The sequence below is a fragment of the Hypanus sabinus genome, chromosome 1 (assembly GCF_030144855.1).
Source record: "Hypanus sabinus isolate sHypSab1 chromosome 1, sHypSab1.hap1, whole genome shotgun sequence".
NCBI lineage: Eukaryota > Metazoa > Chordata > Chondrichthyes > Myliobatiformes > Dasyatidae > Hypanus > Hypanus sabinus.
The window spans coordinates 105662911-105682684 of record NC_082706.1 but is presented as its reverse complement, the minus strand read 5'-3'; the positions used below and the strand labels follow the sequence as shown (position 1 = coordinate 105682684).

The 19774-nt window shown below is 43.8% G+C and overlaps 1 protein-coding gene across 3 annotated transcripts in view; it reads left to right on the top strand.

Annotated features, from left to right (window-relative positions):
* The window catches only part of bmper (BMP binding endothelial regulator), a 61780-nt gene that overhangs the window by 29202 nt on the left and 12804 nt on the right, over positions 1-19774 (top strand). For all 3 annotated transcript variants that reach the window (XM_059973549.1, XM_059973568.1, XM_059973560.1), the window contains 10 exons: positions 2303-2402; positions 3505-3587; positions 6820-6910; positions 7402-7484; positions 9273-9372; positions 9751-9860; positions 11007-11144; positions 12224-12328; positions 13080-13125; positions 14141-14467. In XM_059973549.1, coding sequence (XP_059829532.1) covers positions 2303-2402; positions 3505-3587; positions 6820-6910; positions 7402-7484; positions 9273-9372; positions 9751-9860; positions 11007-11144; positions 12224-12328; positions 13080-13125; positions 14141-14467 — 1183 coding nt within the window. The remainder of the gene's footprint in view (positions 1-2302; positions 2403-3504; positions 3588-6819; positions 6911-7401; positions 7485-9272; positions 9373-9750; positions 9861-11006; positions 11145-12223; positions 12329-13079; positions 13126-14140; positions 14468-19774) is intronic.

Sequence of the window (19774 nt, the reverse complement as noted above, 5' to 3'; positions counted from 1 at the left end):
CTACTGTTAGCTGGAGGAGGTGGGTGGAGGTCAGTCGTCAGTTCCAGGGCCCTCTGGTCTATGTTGCCTAGGCAACGGGCTATCCATGTTTGGGCAGAGAATTCTGATCCGGCTTTTGCAGTAAAACTGGATTAACTAACAGAAATAGATTTCACAGATCGATGTCCTCCCTGGGTTAAACATGCCCAAACCTCTCAATCTTCTAGCTTGCAGTATTTTTTGTTTTGCAAGAAGTAACTTCAATCCCTGACCATTCTTTCAGTAAACACTTAATCATGGCTGTTGTCCTTCAGTAGTAAACCGGAGCAAGGAGTCTGGTTATCAATATGTAGTCCTTAATCCAGAGCATGTTACTTTGTTACTTTAATCATTGGCTTTCCATCAATAGAATACGTGACTGAACCTTGCTCTAGATGGTATAATTATTGAACTCCATCTCTCCCGTGGCCACTTCATTAACTAAATTTGACACAGATGTGACTTAAATGTTATTGATTTCATGAAAGATAGAATGCAGAATGGCAGACCAAAGTATTGGTTTATGCCACCACAAAGGAATTTTGATCAACTGCACTCAGCCTTTATTAATTTGTCTGCAGGAAGTGAAGTGATCAGTACCTGTATTATACTTTCTGCAGACGGGCCTTGGGTTGTAAAGATTGAGGAATGAAATGTCGAGGTCATTTGGTTCCTGAAAACTGTGGTGTGTGAAAGAGAGCTCGACAAGCCTCTGCAGGAAGGAATGTTTGATAACCCCTTCCGAGATACCTCAGTCCGATCACTCCTCTGTGCCTGGTGTGTTTAACCTGAGGATGGAAGTATACGAACTACTGGACAAAAAGGTGTAGATTTGCAGGCCACACAAACATTGGTAGCATTCTGGATAGTAAGGAAGGTTGTCAAAGGATTTAGCATGATTTAGATCACTTGGAAATACAGTATGGGTGAAGAAATGGCAAATGGAATTTAATTCTGGCAAGTGTGAAGTGTTTCATTTGGAAGGACAAATGTAAGAGGAAAGTACACAGTAGATGGCAGGAGCCTTAGGCCCTCTGATTTGTCAAGGATCTTGGGGTGAAAGTCTATTGCTTTCTGAAGGTGGCAACACAGGTAGAGAGGGTGGTAATGCTGTACCTGCATACTTGCCGTCATCGGACATGATGTTGAGTATAAAAGTTGGAAAGTCATGCTGCGGCTGTGTGAAAATTCAGTTTGTAGCATTGTGTGCAGTTCTGGTTGCCAAATTATATGTGGATGCAGTGGATTCAGAAGAGGTTTACCAGGATGTTGTCTGAGTGTATTAGAAATTGGACAAACTTGGGCATTTTCTCTGGAGTGCTGTGAGATAAGGAGCAACCTAGTCAATATGAGAGGCGTAGACAGGGTAGATCAGGTTTCCAACCTTTCTGATGCCGTGGACCAATACCATTAAGCAAGGAGTCTGTGGACTACAGGTTGAGAACCCCTGGGGCAGATAGCCAGAGTCTTTTTCCAAGACTGGAAACGTCAAATACAGAGGTCATGCATTTAAAGTGAGAGGGGGATAGTTTAAAAGAGATTTAGAGGATGCCTGGAATTCATTGCCAGGGGAAATGGGGGAAGAAGAAATGACAGCAACATTTAAGAGGTGGTTAGACAGACAGGGAATGGAAGCGTACCAACCAAGTGCAGGCAGATGGTGTTAGCTTAAATTGGCATCATGGTCAGTATAGACATGGTGAGCCCAGGGTCTGTTCCTGTGCAATACTCTTCGATGTTGTGATCTGAAACCTGGAGTACTTAAGCCAGAAGATTGGCCATAAATTCCTTGTGTAGAGTCAATACAGGAGATTTCCTGGGATTTACAGTAGCTTGTGGGGGTGTGTAACGTCTCCCCCTCATTTAACCCCAGTGCTCTCAGTGCAGGAAGATTGGTCAGGTTCTAATTTTCAAATTACAAATTTTGACCAATCTTAGTGACAATAATTTAATCCCTGTGCCGTGTAGGCTTTGTCTGTGCTGGAATATAAAGAACCACATGTCTCTAAGAGAACAAAGAGGCACTTGCCTTGCATTTTGTCCCTAATCCCACCCCTGCCCCCATCCCCATTCCCCTCCTGCTTCCACCCCTCCCTCCATTGTCACCCCCTTATTCTACTGACCCTCCTACTGTCCTCCATGGCCTCTTTCACCTCACCTTTCCCCTTTTCCTGGTCCATCCTCACACCCCAGGACTCCCCACTCCTGCCTCTCCTCCAGTGCTGCTGCTGTTATACATTCCTTCTGCTCTGAGTTCCCTGTTCATTGTTCATTTCCTTTGCAGAACAAAGAGGTGCGATGTACCAGAGAGAAGTGTCCCCCACTGCCCAAACACTGTGCGCTCGTCATCAAACAGACCGGAGCCTGCTGTGAGAAGTGCAAAGGTGCTCCCAGGTTACAGTCTGTCTGTTGTCTGTGCCCCGGTCTGCCTGTCAGTGTATCTGAGTGCATGCCTATGTGTCTGTACGGCTGCCTGTGTGTCTCTGCGTCTGTCTGTGTGTCTGTACACCTGTCTCTGTGTCCGTGTACCTGTCTGTGTGACTGTACACCTGTCTATGCATCTGTTACATGATCTGTGGGCTTGTCTGAAGCCTGTGTTTTTGCTCAAGATGTAGTCCGTCAATTTATCCGAGAATGATTTGTGTCCCCAAACTCTCACTGAGTTGGGACTGGACTGAACACCTTTCACCTCTGTCAGGCATGTAGACCTAGACCCTGAAGCAGCAGCTGTCTGTCTCTCTCTGAAAAAGGCACAGACTCATTTAGTCACTCTTGCAAGCGCATTGACTCTCTCTCACACGCACACGCACGTGCGCGTGCAACAACATGAAAACTGTGCTCAGATCACCCCTTGGCCTTATCTCTAATTTAACCCCTTGTTTTCAGCTATCCTTCCAGTCAACCTCCAGTGATACAGAACCACTGACAGGGCTTCTGGATTTTGGTCCCTGCTGACATTGGTCCATCTTTGCAGAAATCAAGCCACCAAATGTTTACATTGACACAGATGATGAAAATATCACCAGTAGATGGTCCTGTAGGGGGGAGGTGAGATCTACAGGAGTGGTCCCAGCATGAGAGCTGCAGATCTAAGGAGAGACTAGGGCAGTCCTGTAGAGGGAAGGGTGGTGACAAAGGGCATAAGGAGACAGGAGTTTATTGAAGCAATAAAAGAGGGCGTAGTTTTAAGGTGCTTGGAAGTACATACAGAGGAGATGTCAGTGGTAAACCTTTTACTCAGAGAGTGGTGAGTGCGTGGAATGGGCTGCCGATGGTGGAGGTGGAAATGATAGGGTTTTTTAAGAGACTCCTGGATGGATACATGGAGCTTAGAAAAATAGAGGGCTATGAGTAAGCCTAAGTAGTTCTAAGGTGGGCTGAATGGCCTCCCATTGGGTATGGTTCTTAGAAGGTGCTGAGGAAGGTGGGTCATCACCTTATGATCTCAACCAATCTTCACCTCCACCAGTCTTTGTCTCTCTGCAGAGTGTGTCTTGGATGGGAAGGTGTACAACAGCTCTGAAGACTGGCTTGTCCCCTCCAAACCCTGCTTGACCCGGACCTGTCAGGTACGTAATCTGTCTGTGGCCTGCCGGTGATCGCAGGCCAGGAAATGTGAATCGTAATGCAGAAGTTTTGTCAGAATGCTGCCTCCCCAGTGAGACATAGACTTAGTACAGCACCAGAACGGGGTCTTTGGCCTACAATGTGCCAAACGAAATTATCTAGTAATTATACACTTCACTAAAACAATCCCTTCTGCTTACACAATTTCAATATTCCTCTATTCTCGTAAATGCATCTATAGTGTTTGCCTCCACAACCACCTCTGGCAGCACATTCTAGGTTCAATCACTCTCAGTGTAAAAGGAAAACTTGCCTACACACATCTCCTTTGCACTTCCCCTCTCTCACCTTAAATGCCTACTCTTTGGTATTAGACGTTTTGACCCTGGTAAAAAAGATACAGGCTGTCTACTCTGTCTATGCCTCTCATAATCTTACAGACCTCTGTCTGGTCTCCTTTCAACCTCCACTGCTGCAGAGATAACAGCTCAAGTTTGTCCAGCCTCTCTTGATAGCGAATGCCCTCTAATCTAGGCAGCAAGCTGAATCCTCTGCCTCTTCTTCAAAGCCTCCACATCTTCTCTATAATGGCGTGACCAGAATTGAATGCCATACTTCAAAGTATTGTTTTATAAAGCTGCAAAACAATTTCCCAGCTCTTGAACTCATTGCCTTGACTGATAAAGGCAAGCATGCATATCCCTTTGGTAGCACCTTAACAGCCCATGTAGCCATGGAGCTATGGATTGGACACGAAGGGTCCTCTGCTCATCAACACTGTTAAGGATTCTGCCATTAATTGTGTACTGTCTGATTACATTTGATCTCCCAAAGTGCAGTACCTTACGTTTGGCTGGATTAAACTCTACCTGCCATTTTTTCATCCATATTTGCAAAGTATTTATATCCCACTGTATCCTTTGACAACCTTCTACACTATCCAGAGTGCTACTCAACAGTTGTCATCAAGGATTGAGTGACTATGGAGTTGAGCAGGAGAGCAGGAGGAGTTCCCCTCACCGCACTCCTCCATTTGTAGCCTATCTCAGTCCCATCTTCCTGCACTAATTCTCTATCCTTCCACTCCCTATCCAGAAATCAACACATCTCTAAGTGAACTCAGTGACTCCACAGTTTCCAAACTTCATGACCCCCTTTCCAGCCCCACACTGCTGCTCCCCTATCCCGAGGCTAGGCCCTAGTTCTGACTACAAGCTGGACAAAATACCTACTGATACTGAGAATACTTTATTATCACCAAACAATTGATAGAGCGTACAATCATCACAGCGATATTTGATTCTGTGCTTCGTGCTCCCTGGAGTACAAATCGAGGTAAATATAATAAAAGATTAAATTATAAATCATAATTAGAAAAAAGAAAAGGGAAAGTAAGGTAGTGCAAGTCAGGTCCGGATATTTGGAAGATACGGCCCAGATCCGGGTCAGGATCTGTTCAGCAGTCTTATCACAGTTGGAAAGAAGCTGTTCCCAAAACTGGCCTTACAAATCTTCAAGCTCCTGAACCTTCTCCCGGAGGGAAGAGGGACAAAAAGTGTGTTGGCTGGGTGGGTCGTGTCCCTGATTATCCTGGCAGTACTGCTCCGACAGCATGCGGTGTAAAGTGAGTCCAAGGATATGAGATAAAACAGAAACTGCTAGGTCAAGCGGCATTTGTGCAGAGAGAAGTCTCTGAGGAATACCAGAATCATTATCATTGACATATGTCATAGTTCTTGTGTGGCAGTAGCACAGCGCAAGACTTAAAAAATTACAAAAAGTTTAAATTAAAACGTGCAGAAGAAGAAAAGCGAGGTACTGTTGATGGGTTCATGGACAACTCAAAGCTCTGATGGAAGGAGGGGAAGCTGTTTCTAAAATGTTATGTGTGAGTCTTGAAGCTCTTGTAATCATCTCTTATGGTAATAATGAGAAGAGGACATGTCCTGTGTGGTGAGGGTCTTTAATGATGGTTGCCTACTTTTGAATCACTGCTTTTCCAAGGTCCACAATAGCAGGGAGGCTCCTTCTCCTCTATTTACCATATTCTGATTATTCTGAACCCTCAGGCTTCCATGAGGTCAACTTTCTACCATGGAGAGTAGAGGCCTTGTCCATTTAGTTTCTGGAGGTGACACACCCATCAACCCAAAAGATGGTCTGTTGAAAGTTTACCATCCTCTTCTCCCCTTCCATTAGCATGGAGACTCTTGACCTCCACGAATGCTCCTGAATCTGGGAGTGATGTTGTGCCCAGAAGGATGTGTGCCCCTCCCCTGCAGTACTGCTCATGATGCAGGAAGAAACAAGCTTTGGAGCTTGGGATGTTGACATCAAATAGGAGATGCAGGGTTTGTGGTGACTGGGAAAGGGACTGTAGTGGAGTTGTGAAGATATTGGTAACCCAGAGATGTGTTTAAATCCATCACAGCTCCTGAGAAATGTATCTTTCATGAATGAATAAATATGCAGCTTAAAAGAAGAATAATAGCAACCACAAAGCATCTGGATGTTGTAACATCCTGTCTGTCATCGAGGATAGAAAACCCGCCATCCCTCCCTGGCCTGGCCTGTGTGCGAGTCAAGACCTTTGACAAGTTCAAGACATATGGCAGTCCCTCGGCCCAACTGGTCCATGCCAGCCAAGATTCCCACCTAGGCTAGTTCCGTTTACCCACATTTGGCCCAAACCTTAGATTTAAAATAGAATAAGAATAAAAATGGACTGACTGTGGCTCCAGGTTTAAAGAAACTGTTCCCAGTTCAGCCTGCCTTGCACAGCCTCTCCAGCATCTGGGACTGGGTTCAAAATGGCCATAGCTGTACCAGACTAACTAACCTGACGTAATTCCAAGGTTACTGAAGCCCAAGGTTGTTAATGCATCGTCTCAGCATCCATTAGGCTCACAGGAATGTGAGGGAGGCAGATATGACTGGGCAATCAGAGCTTTAGATCTGTGCCTGTAGCACTTCAGCCGATCTGTCAGGGTGTGGCCATGGATGGAGACCTCCTTGGTACCATTCAGTTGCCATCGAACTGTGGGAAGGGGTAAGGGGAGTGTGAAGGTGAGTCACTCATCGAGGAGCTGCAGCCCCTGACATGCTCTTGTAGTCACCGTCACCAGGATTTGACCGTAGGGACTCAGTGAGTGTTGAGGGAGTGCCTGTGCCAGTGTGGGGACCTGCCACTGTCATGAGCTGAGCTGATGCTCTGTTTGTCATTTCCGCCTGCAGGAGGGTGTTATTACTGAGTCAGAAGTGCTGTGTGTGGTCCACTGCAAGCATCCCGTCCAGCCCGGGCATGGCTGCTGCCCAGTGTGTCCGGGTGAGTGGCTGCTGTATGAGGGAAAGTCTGGCTTGCAGACTTCAGGAGGCAAAGGGCAGCTTGTGTCAGTATCTTCAAGTCTGGAGGAGGGGTTCTGGGAGGAGCGTGCATCAGTGGGCGGGTTTTATGGTATATGGGAGGGCCCTGCTGGCTTTTGTATCTGGGGGAGGAGCTTGTGGCCGTGGGAGAGGGTCTTTAGAATAGAGGGAGGAAACTGTGGGTCTGAGGGCAGGGCCTGTTGCAGAAAGAGCTGTCGAGAGGGTTAGTCCTGTGGTGGGGCAAAGTGAACAGGTTTCTGCTGTGACCACCATTCCACCTGGGGAGGTGGGGTCTGGGGTTCTGGCTGTGAGATGGCCCCACTCTCTGCAACCTCAGCTTGAGCTCTTCCCCATTGGGTCGTAACTGGGTCATCTCCAGGTCATTACCAGGTTGTTACTAGGTCAACTCGGGATGATTGCTGACTGACCCAATGACTCTTTGTTTGACTCCAGGTTGTGAGTTTGGTGGACACCACTACCAGGAAGGGGAACAATTCTATCCAGATGGAGACCGTTGTATTAAATGTTCCTGCACGGTGAGTGTGACTGGGGAATCTGGCGAGCGCATCAGCTCCCCGGGAGCCCCGAGGAAGATTATTGACCCACACACAGTTGGCAAAGTGCTGCAGGGGACAGGTGGACAAGTGTTGCATTGGTAGAAGCTCGCATTAGTAACCAAGTTAGATCTCTAGCTCCTGCCTCCAGCTCTCCATCCCACCTGAACCTCTTCCTCCTGACCTCCTATTCCCTCCAAGCACCCCATTTTCCCCAACTCTCTGTTCCCTGCATTACCTCATATTTGGATTAAATTCCATCTGCCATTGCTCTGCCCAACTTAACAACTGAGTTTGAAGCCATGTGAGCTATAATTGCTTCTCCTTGAGGAATCCATTACTGCAGGCTCATTAATGTACCCCTTTGTATTACACTGTACCCTATTACATAGCACTGCATTGCATTTCACTAAACTGTACATTACACTGAACCCCATGTCATTCATTACACTATACCCCTTCTCATTACACCATACCACATTTCAATACACTGTACCCCACTTCATTGCAGTTTCTCATTTCATTACATGTACCTCTTTCATTACACTGTATCCCATTTCATTGAACTGTTTCTTGTTTCATTACACTGTACCCTATTATATGACACTTCACCCCATTTCATTACATTGTGCCACAAGTCATTACACTGTACCCCATTTTATTACATTGTATACCATGTCATTACATTGTTCCCTGCTTCATTATCTGTATCCGATTTCATTGCAATGTGCCCTACTTCATGACATTGACCCCATTTCACTAAGCTGTACCCTGTGTCATTGCACTGTTTTCCATTTACACTGTATCTTTCTTTACACAGTACCCCATTTTATTGCATTGTATCTCGTGTTGCTGCACTGTACCCCATGTCATTACACTATAGCCTGCCTCCTATGGGAAGGGGTTTGTGAGGTTGGTGCTCTTCTCCTGTGCCTTACCCAGGATCTCTGTATATGCACAATTGGGACTTGATGCTCTCAATCCCATCCCAAAGACGGTTCCACACACTGAATAGTCACAGGCCGGGGTTACCAGGAATCAGTGGGAATGTTGCACCATTTTACGGCAGGTTTGACCTTTCCCTCAGTCCTCTGTTCCTGAGACAGAGCTGGGATCACGGGGCCTCAAAGCCCTGTGTTGCTTTACTGTGGGCACACCCTGTAATGGAGCAACATGCAACTCCTCTAAGTCCAGCGGTGAGCCCGTGTCTGCTGCTCCAGATGAACATTATCCTGTCCTGGAAGCTAGGTTACATCCTGACTGCCCTGTGGGACAGGGCACAGTGTTACATACCAGACACTGACCTGTCAGTGGCCAATATCCCACTCGCCCTCACCATTTTCCCCTTTGGCTCACACTGATTCTGCTTCAGATGGAATTTTAATGCTGTAGTTCCCCATCATTCCTCAATACCAATCTCATCCTTCATGAATATAGCTACCTACCTCCTTTCTTTTACTGTCTGTCCTTCTGAAACATGAAACGTACCCTTCCCACCTCCCTGGTTCTACCTTAAACCCGTGTTGGTTGAGCTTCCTGGCTCCCGAGGCCACACAGCAAGCTCCCGCTGTGACAGCTGTCTTCACGGGATGTGCTCTCCCCGCTCTGTGTCCTGTTCCAGCAGATTCTTCTGCACTGGTACATCTGTCTCAACTCACAGCCCATGCACCAGGCCCAGAGGTCATTCTGTCATCCCTCTCACTGACCTTGTACAGTCTGGCCCTGACGGTATGGAGAAGTGTTGATGTTGTGGTCTCTGTTTGTGTACAGGGTGGCGCATTGCACTGTGTCCGTGAGGTCTGTCCCATTCTCTCCTGCCCGCATCACCTCAGCCGAGTGCCAGCTGGAATGTGTTGCCCCCGGTGTTTTGGTGAGTGAATTCAATTTTCACAGCGTAAAGTCCACTTGTGCTGAAGGAAAGATTTATTGAGTAACATTGGGTAACTCAAGGGCACAACGCGTGGTTCAACTGATTACTCCGTGGAGACACTAAGGATGTAACCAAGGAGAAGGTTAGACAGAACAGCCTTCTCTAGAGGACCAAGGAGCAAGATTCTAATTGGGGAGATGAAGGCAGGGCAGAAACCCTGGGTGGAGAGGAAATCTCGGCACAGAGCAGACGAGCCGAACAGTCCGTGCCACATACTCTAGAAGCAGTTGGTCTCTGTGAGGGCCATCCCTTCAATCTGGAAGCAAGGTGGGCGTGAGTCCTTCCTGTAACGTGCTGCATGCTTTTGCCTTGTTGCAGGTCAGAGACGGGTGTTTGACCTGAGTGCCAGGAGCTGCTTGTTTCACAGTAAGGTCTACGAGCATCAAACCTCGATTGCCTATGATAACTGCACCTCGTGTGTGTGCAAGGTAAGTGAAGACAAGCATACTATCGCATGGAGAGTGGAGTGGCTGCAGTTACATCCTCCCTGTCAGCACTGGGCAGATGGAAAACAGCCTGGTGTCTGCATCACTAGATGGTGGAGTAGGGACATGGTGGAGGGCTGAAAGTTGAAGGTGGCTGAGATGGAGGTGTCTGGGGAGAGAGATAGGGGTAGGAAAGACAGGTGGGAGAGTTAGGAGTGTTGGGGGGAGAGATATGAGTATCTGAGAGATTAGATTGAGAGAGGTGGGATCAGGAGACAGGTGATTGTGAATGGGAGAATTTGGATCGGAAAAGATAGCATCAGGACAAGAGAAGGGATGTGGGAGAGATGGGATTGGGAGAAGCCGTGATCTTAGTCTAAGGGTGCTGAGGATTCATGTTAGGGTGGGAACTAAGTCTTTGACCTAGATCTGGTGTCCTCTGGTCAGTTTTCCTGACTGACACTCAGAGGAGATAAGACTTATAAACCCAACAAGTCCACACACCATGGCCACTTTTTGCCTTGGTGTGTCCAGACATCTAAGGGATATTGGAACAGTTGGCCTCTGTATAAGGAAGAGAGGGGTGGGTGCTGCAGAGGTCCAGCTGGCTTTTGCAGAGGGTACAGTCAACCATGCACTTGTTAGGCCACAACTTCAGAGAGCCAGGTTCAATCCCGACGCACCTCCGCACCCAACACCCAGGGCCACTGTGGCTCATGGCTGGACTTGATCCCAGGAGGCTGTGTATCTGGACTGATAACAAGGACTGGGGCCATGCTCAAGAAAGACACTGGTTATCTGAAACAGCTTCTTCTGTGAATCTTCAGAACTCTGTGTCCCAGGAGCTGAAGGTTCAGCAGATTCGGTCTGTGTGTTTACGGCATGGGTTGGTACTCGATGTGTTCATGGTGCAGACTAGCATGCACCACAGATTGGTGGATTTTGGGGGTGTTAGTTTCATGTGGGGAAGTGGGATTGAGCAAAGACCAGCTGTGATCCTGTTGAGTAGCTGGTCTTTGAGTGTGGAGTGACCCCTGCTGTTGCTTTAGTTAACGTGCCTGTTAATAAAATCTTGCAGATTTTTTTGCTGTGACAGTCAGAGGCATGTTTCTGATTCTGGAGTTTGTTGACACACTTGTTTTCACACAGGATTCCAGCGTAATCTGCAGGAAGCACTGTTCTCCCCCCGGGTCCTGCCGGGATCGAGGGCAGTGCTGTGAGGAATGTCTGTCCCACATTTCCGCTGAGCAGTTCAAACTTTGTCGAGTTGGGAACAGGGTCTACAAGGTGAGTGCTGTCACAGACACCAGTACTCACCCCCATAGGGTGGTGGTTGTCTCTCGTGTCCGGTGGTGACAGGAAACCTGTGTGGGAGAGTTTTTAAAGTGGAAAAGCTGTTGTACTGGGGCAGTTCCACTTGCTTGACCCCAGAAGTCTGGATCCAGTGGTATGAACAAGCATCACAACTGAGGTGTTCCTTGGTTGTAGTAGATGACCATGACGACAGTAATGCCTTGTCATGGCTTCGATTCCACAGGGTGTTGCAGAGCCACTGGATCTGATCTGGAGCCGATTTTGCATGCTAGGACAGGCATGTCCCTATCTCACTGGTGTAATAGGCCCATTGGTTACCATCACCTGTCAAAGTGGTGAAATGGGGTGTGGCTGCTGCAGACAGCTACTTGGAGCCACAGGTGAGATCTGTGTGACCGGTGGGGACCAAAGCTTAGTGAGCTACCCCAGAGTGGACCCAACAAGCCCTACACCAGAGGTGCTACCTCTCCCTGGACCCCTCATGGGGTAGTAATCAATTAGAGCAGTGATATTGTAGGTGGACTGACGCCATCAGTGTTGGTACAGCCTGATCATCCATTAGTGTTGTCCAAGCATGTGGTAACCACACCTCCAGACTCTTCCCAATGGAGCTTCCTGTTTTCCACTGGTCGTCTTGTTTTCTCCATATTCTGGTCTAGAATGGGAACCACTGTCCCTATTTTTTCTTTGGAACTCTGACATTGTAGAGTTTCTGGAAAGGAATAGGGAACTGATGTATTTAGCCCAAAGATTTCTTGGGTCTTGTATCTCTGGATCTCAGCCTTGGCCCCAGGACACAGAGTTAAGCAGTGGAACCCAGCAGTTGGGCAAAGAATTGTGGTTGTGGTGTGGGACACCCTGACCAGCTGGATGGGTGAGCCTGTTCAGGGGGAGCACCTGCTGCACCCACAGGTGACAGAAATGGGCTAAGGTTTTACAGGACCCAAGGGCTGTCTTTATTGGAACATGCACAGGTGGTGATGTGGTTTAGAAGTTTGATCCTGAGAAGGTGGTTCTAATCCAGCACTGTCTTTCCTGATCCTTTGCTGCAGGATGGAGAAATGTGGTCAGCAGTTAACTGCTCGCTGTGTGTGTGTAAAAAGGGAGTGACAGAATGTCGGAGGAAGGAGTGTCCCCCAGTCAAGGATTGTCCAGTGGTGAGTGAGTGCAGTGTCCAGTGTAATGTTTACAGTGCCACCTAACCACACTGGGCTTAATGTGTATCCAGTGCACAGTGCCCTGTATGGGTTCGTTGTGTCCAGTGTGTATATGAGACCATTTCTTCCTCATTGTATCTAGTGTTTACGCAGTGCTGCGCTCAGACTATCTGAGTTGTCCTTCGCACACTGACACCCAGTTCTGTGTCTGGTGCTGAGCCCTGCACTGCCTGTCCAGAGGTGAAGATTTGATTTCCAGTCAGACATAGAAACATTTCCTTCCAGTACTTGGCACTTGAGTGCAGGACAGTCTGAGTGCAGCAGGGAACATGCCCTTCAACACACCTGCTCCATGCTGGGGCTTATGCTCATCGCAGTGAATGTTCCACTCCGGGTGTTCCCCAGCTGCCTAGTCAGTGGTCATGACCCCTCCCCGGCAGAGACCTGAATATGACAGACAAAGTGCCAAGGTAGACGATGTAAAATGCCAAAATCTGAACCTGAAGGTGACACACAGCAGGCTAGACAGTGTCTGTGGAGACAGTTAAAATGTCAGATCAAAGCCCTTGTGTTTCCACTCAGACTGCACAGCTCTGAACGATCTTCCGGACAGATTTTATGTCCTTGATCCACTCGTGTGAATTAGTCGACGTGTTCTCGAAGCTGGACAGAAAGTACCGTCTCCCCCGGTAAAGTGCAGATCCCACAATTAACTGTGATCTATGTACTGACCAATGTGTTTCACCCACAGGGAAAGACCATCAACAGGAATGGGTGCTGTGCAATTTGTACTGAAAGTGAGTGCAAACCTCTCGTGGACATGAACACTTTTATACTTCATACCTGACTCACCCCCATCTCTGTTATCCCTTCCAGCCCCTACACCCTTCCTATCTCTGGCCCTTATCCCCCTTCTGGTCTCTCTAACCCTTTCGGCCCCTAATCCTCTCCCCATTTCTATAAACCCTCTGATCCCTATGCTCCCCCAGTAACCCCCACTGGCCCCTACAGTGCTTCCGGACACTGTAACCCTTTCTAGTCCCCACGTGCTACACTTTGACAGTCTGAACAGATGAAATGAGCCCTGAACATCTGGACTGCCAGCCAGCACAGATCCCTGTAGAATTCCACTTCCCACCCACTGCTCCAAACAGACCCCATTTACTTGTTTCCCTTTTCTTGTCTTTTTAATCCACAAATACCTCAGGATCACATATTCATGTTTATACATCCCCCAGATGGAGCACCATCTGAAACCACATCACACACACTAGTTCCAAACTTTCCCACCAATCACTTCCTCATTACCAACTCAGTATTTCCGTTTATGATGTCTACTGAAAACAATTGATGTGTTTTGTATCTCAACCTCTGGCCCCACCCAGTCACTGAGGCTGGGCTGTTATGGGCCAATCTCTGGGTCCAACCTGTGCTGAGGCCATAATTAAGGATTAAAGAGGGGGTCACAGATGTTTAACATGTACATTGAAGCATACAATGAAATGCATCATTTGCGTTAAATCCGCGAGGATTGGGCTGGGCAGCCTACAAGGGTCCCCATGCTTCAAGTGGCAACATTCAATGTCCACAACTCACTAACCCTAACCCTACGTCTTTGGAATGTGGGAGGAAACTGGAGCACCTGGAGGAAAAGCTCAAACTCCTTATAGGCAGCAGTGGGAATTAACCCTCAATCATTAAAAGCTGACACTGTAAAGCAATGTGCTGCTGTGCCGTCCCATCATTCCTGTCTCTGGACAATGATCTGTCGAGGCGCTGAACCAGGCTGACCGTGTGTTTATGTTCACACAGAACCCGGCGTCTGTACAGTGTTCGGTGACCCCCATTATAACACCTTTGACGGAAGGGCCTTTAACTTCCAAGGGACGTGCCAGTATGTTCTGGTGAAGGACTGCTCCCGTGCTGCCAGTTTCCAGGTGCTTGTGGAGAACGACGCTCGGCGCACACAGGCCTACTCTTGGACCCGGTCAATCGACCTGGTGCTGAACACGGGGACCGTCAGCTTGCTTCAGCACCTGACTGTGAAGAAGGATGGGGTGAAGATCGCTCTGCCCCATCAGGGTCAAAACTTCTCCATTCAGCTGGAGGGCTACTTACTCAAAGTAACGACAGCAGTAGGTGAGTTGCAGCAGTGGAACCCCTTCCTTTTCCACACCAGGTAAAATCTGCCCTTCACCTTCCCACCCGAGGTGACAACTGTCCTTCACTCCCCCCTCAGATCCAGGCCTGTAATTGCAAACTGCCCCACACCCCCCTCCCATCAACAATTTCTTTCCTCCCACAGATGCTGCTTGGCCCACTGAGCTCCTCCAGCAGATTATTAGTTGGTCCGGAGAAGGTTGTGTGGGCAGCACTGGGATGCTGGCAGGGATCAGTTTGCTGGGGTTGGTGGTGGTTACACTCTGCTCCTGGGATCTCTAGGACAGTTCCAGTGCTTTGAGAGGGCAGACCAGACCGAGGGTAATGTGACTCTCCCTTAGTGATGCAGTGGGGAGTGGGGGGCGGGGGGAGGATAAACCATACTGAGATTGTACGACACTCCAGTAATACTGCAGTGAGGGGCAGACCAGGCCAACGATGATGTGAAAGACTCTCAGTACTGTAGTGGGGGGGGGGCATCATGTGATGACGTAGGATCGAGACGTTGGGAATCCAGCTCCCTCGTAAAAAGTAATGAAATAAGGTTTAAATGAAGAAGAGTTAACAAATACCTACTAGAAACTATTTATAAGCAACTCAGGATTATCTTTTGATATGGCTCCTAAACCGAAACAGAAGAAAGCTACTACTTCAAAGACTGCGCAAATCGGCGGGGAAAAAGGCCTAACCGTCTCGGCGAAGCCTCGGACTCAAGTTGGATCTCCTCCCGGCGAAGTGCATGGCACTTCTGATGATGCGGGACAGGAAGTTGCAGCAATGTCGGCGGTCTCTAAGAAGAAACGGCAAGAACGACGCATGCGCGGAAATATGCATGAACAGATATTAACAAAACTACAAATCCCAACTATGACTGGAAGTGAATCGGAAGTAGAATCAGACTCTTTGGGAAATTCAGAGGAAGAAGAAGAGGAAAAGAAGGAGGAGATTAAAGGAAACATAAAAGATATCCTGATATATATATGACGAATGAATTAAAAGCTATAAAAACAGATATAATAAAGATGCAGAATACACTCGATAATGTGGTGGAAAAACAAAAGAAGATGGATAATAAAGTTAAGGAAGTAAAAGTTGAAGAAAACACTGAAAGAATAGATAAGATAGAAGACAATAATCTTGCCTGGACAATAGAAAGAAAACGGATGTTGGAAAAAATAGATGCGCTTGAAAACTCCAGTAAACGCAATAATATCAAAATTGTTGGTCTTATGGAAGGTACAGAGGGAGAAAATCCAATAAAATTCTTTCAAGAATGGATTCCAAAAATTTTGGAAATGAAAGAAGGAAGCCAAGTAATTGAAATTGAAAGAGCACACAGAGCTTTAAGACCAAGACCTCAACAAGATCAAAATCCAAGATCAATTTTGATAAAATGCTTAAGGTACCAAGATAAAGAAATGATCTTGAAGGCAGCTACTCAAGGTGCTAAAAAGAGAAATGGGCCATTGATAATAGAAGGGAAAAGAGTTTTTTTTTAATCCAGACATAAGTTACAATCTTCTGAAGAGGCGGAAGGAATTTAATCCAGTGAAAAAATCTTTAAGGGAAAAGGACGATAAATTTTTATTGAGCCACCCAGCAAAATTTATAATTTTTCTGGATAACGAAGAAAGAAGATTTTTCATTGACTACCGGAAAGCAGAGAAATTTGTACAAGAATTACCTGATGTCCACGAAGAGGAGTAAAGAATTATAGAAATGAAATGGACTAATGATGAAGACTGAAACAAGGTTGGACTTGACGGACGTTTATAAGAAAAAAAAAGTCGAGGAGTATTAATTGGGAGTAAAGACATTAATTATTTTCTTTTTTTTGCGGGGGAGCTGGAGGAGCTCCTGATTGATGTCTGCAAGTTTCACGTGTACAATCATGGCGATTGCCATGACCCGTAAAATGGGGGGGGGTAATATGTTCTTTTTATTCGCAACATTAGTGGGGGGGGGTATTTTGTTTTTTTTTCTTATATATTAGTTATCTTTCTTCTATTTTTCTTCTTTTTTGCCTGGATGGTTGGGGAGAGACTCATAGCAACATGGAGAATTTTAAAGAGTTCCCAAGGTATTATGAATGATTAATTTACTTAATTTTTTAAGTTTTAATGTTAATGGAATTAATGGACCTGTGAAAAGAAAAAGAGTTTCAACATATATTAAGAAAATGAAAGGAGATATAGCTTTTTTACAAGAAACACATTTAACAGAAACAGAACACAAGAAATTAAAGAGAGATTGGGTTGGAAGTGTCATTGCAGCTTCATTTAATTCAAAATTGAGAGGAGTTGCAATTTTGGTTAATAAATCTTTACCAATTAAAATACAAAGTGTAATAATTGATTCTGTGGGGAGATATGTGATTATACATTGTCAATTTTTTTCAGAATTATGGACTTTTATGAACATTTATGCACCAAATGAAAATGATGCACAATTCATACAAGAAGTTTTTTTGAACTTGGCTGATGCACATGATAAAATATTAATAGGTGGAGATTTTAATTTTTGTTTAGATCCAGTTTTGGATAAATCAACTAAAGTTGCTACAAAATCAAAAGTAATAAAACTAACTTTATCATTAATGAAAGATTTAAACCTGATTGATATATGGAGAAAAATTTATCCAAGAGAAAGAGATTATTCATTTTATTCAAATAGACAAAAATTACTCAAGGATTGTTTTTTTTATTATCAAAAAATATTCAAGATAGAGTGAAAAGTGTGGAATATAAAGCAAGAATACTGTCAGATCATTCCCCCTTGACAATGACAATGATAATGATGGATAAGGAGGAATCGATCTATAGATGGAGATTTAATTCAATTTTATTAAAATGTCAAGGTTTTTGTGATTTTATGAAAAAACAAATTCAATTTTTTTTGGATACAAATTTACATTCAGTTGAGGATAAAGTTGTATTATGGGAAGCGATGAAAGCATATTTAAGGGGTCAGATTATAATCTAAAATTAAGAAGGAATACACAGCAGAAATAGATCAATTAGAAAACGATATCATAAAGTTAGAAAAAGAATCTCAAAGATATATGACAGAAGAAAAACAAAGACAACTTGTTAATAAAAAACTACAAAATAATACACTCCAGACATATCATGCAGAAAAAGTAATTATGAGAACTAAACAGAAATATTATGAATTAGATGAAAGATCACATAAAATTCTTGCTTGGCAGTTGAAAACAGAACAGGCTTCTAAAAATAAATGCAATTAGAACAAGTGTAAATAAGGTTACTTATAAACCTTTAGAAATTAATGAAACTTATAAAAAATTTTATACTGAACTATATCAATCAGAATCACAAAATAAGGTTGCTGAGATAGATAAATTTTTATCACAAATAACCCTTCCAAAATTAAATTTGGAAGAACAGAAAGGATTAGATATGCCCTTTACATTAAAAGAGGTTGAAGAAGCTTTAGGATCACTTCAGAGTAATAAATCCCCAGGAGAAGATGGTTTTCCTCCTGAATTTTATAAAAAAATTTAAAGATTTATTAATTCCTCCTTTTATGGAATTAATATACCAAGCGGAAAGAATGCATAAACTCCCACAATCTTTTTTAACAGCTATCATAACTGTATTGCCAAAAAAAGATAGAGATCCTTTAAAACCAACATCATATAGGCCTATTTCTTTGTTGAACACAAATTATAAAATACTAGCAAAAATTTTATCTAATAGAATATCTAAATATTTACCAAAATTAATACATATGGATCAAACAGGTTTTATTAAAAACAGACAATCAATGGATAATATAACCCAGTTACTTAGTATAATTCATTTGGCACAAAAAGAGAGGAAATGAGTGTGGCAGTTGCTTTGGATGCAGAAAAAGCATTTGATAGATTGGAATGGGATTTTTTATTTAAGGTATTGGAAAAATATGAGTTAGGAAAATTTTTTATACAATGGATTAAAACTTTAAGTACTAATCCTCAAGCTAAAGTAGTTACAAATGGTCAGATTTCAACACCATTTTGCTTAACGAGGTCAACCAGACAAGGCTGCCCATTATCACCTGCTTTATTTGTATTGGAATAGAACCATTAGCTGAATTAATTAGAACAGATTCAGACATTGGGGACTTTAGAGTTAATCAAGAAGAATAAAAGATTAATTTATTTGCTGATGATGTTTTGATTTATTTAACAAACCCATTGCAATCTTTGCAAAGATTATCTCTTAGATTGGAAGAATATGGTAAAGTATCAGGGTATAAAGTAAATTGGGATAAAAGTGAAATTTTACCCCTTACCAAAGGAAATTATAATCAATGTCAATTAATAACTCAATTTCGATGGTCAATAAATGGGATAAAATATTTAGGTACTAGAGTTGATAATGATGTAAAAAATTTATACAAACAAAATTATTTGCCATTATTAAAAAAAAGAGGATCTTGATAAATGGATGATGTTACCAATAACATTACCAATAACATTGTTACCAATAACAGTTAATGCTGTTAAAATGAATATATTTCCTAGATTGCAATATTTATTTCAAACTTTACCAATACAATTACCTCAGAAGTTTTTTCAAGAATTGAATAAATATGTAAGGAAATTTCTTTGGAAAGGAAAGATGTCAAGAATATCATTGGAAAAATTGACATGTAAATTTGATTTAGGAGGGTTACAACTTCCAAATTTTAAGAATTATTATAAAGCAAATCAACTTAGATTTATTGCGTCTTTTTTTGATGAAGAAAAACCGGCATGGATTAGATAGAATTAGATAAGATAGGAGAAAACATACCAGAAGATTTTATATATAAATGGGAATCTAAATGGATACGGGAAAAAAAAGAATCTCCTATATTAAGACACTTGATTTATGGAATAAGGTAAATCTTTATTAGCAAAAAGAACTTTAATTCAAAATAGGCTTATTCCTTTTACAATGGATAATAAACTTTTACATAATTGGTTCCAAAAGGGGATTAAATATATAGGTGATTGTTTTGAAAGGAGGTATATTAATGTCGTTTGATCAATTAAAAAATAAATATAAAATATCAAATAACACTTTTTTGTTATTTCCAATTAAAAGCTTATTTATGAGAAAAGCTGGGTCAAACAATGTTGATGCCAAAACCTATTGAAATAGAAATATTAATTTGGAAAAGAAAAGTTAAAAAATTTACATCTTGTATGTATAATTTGATTCAAAAACAGACAAATAAATCAGGAATTCATAAATCAAGACAAAAATGGGAATCTGATTTGAATGTTAAAATTGATGG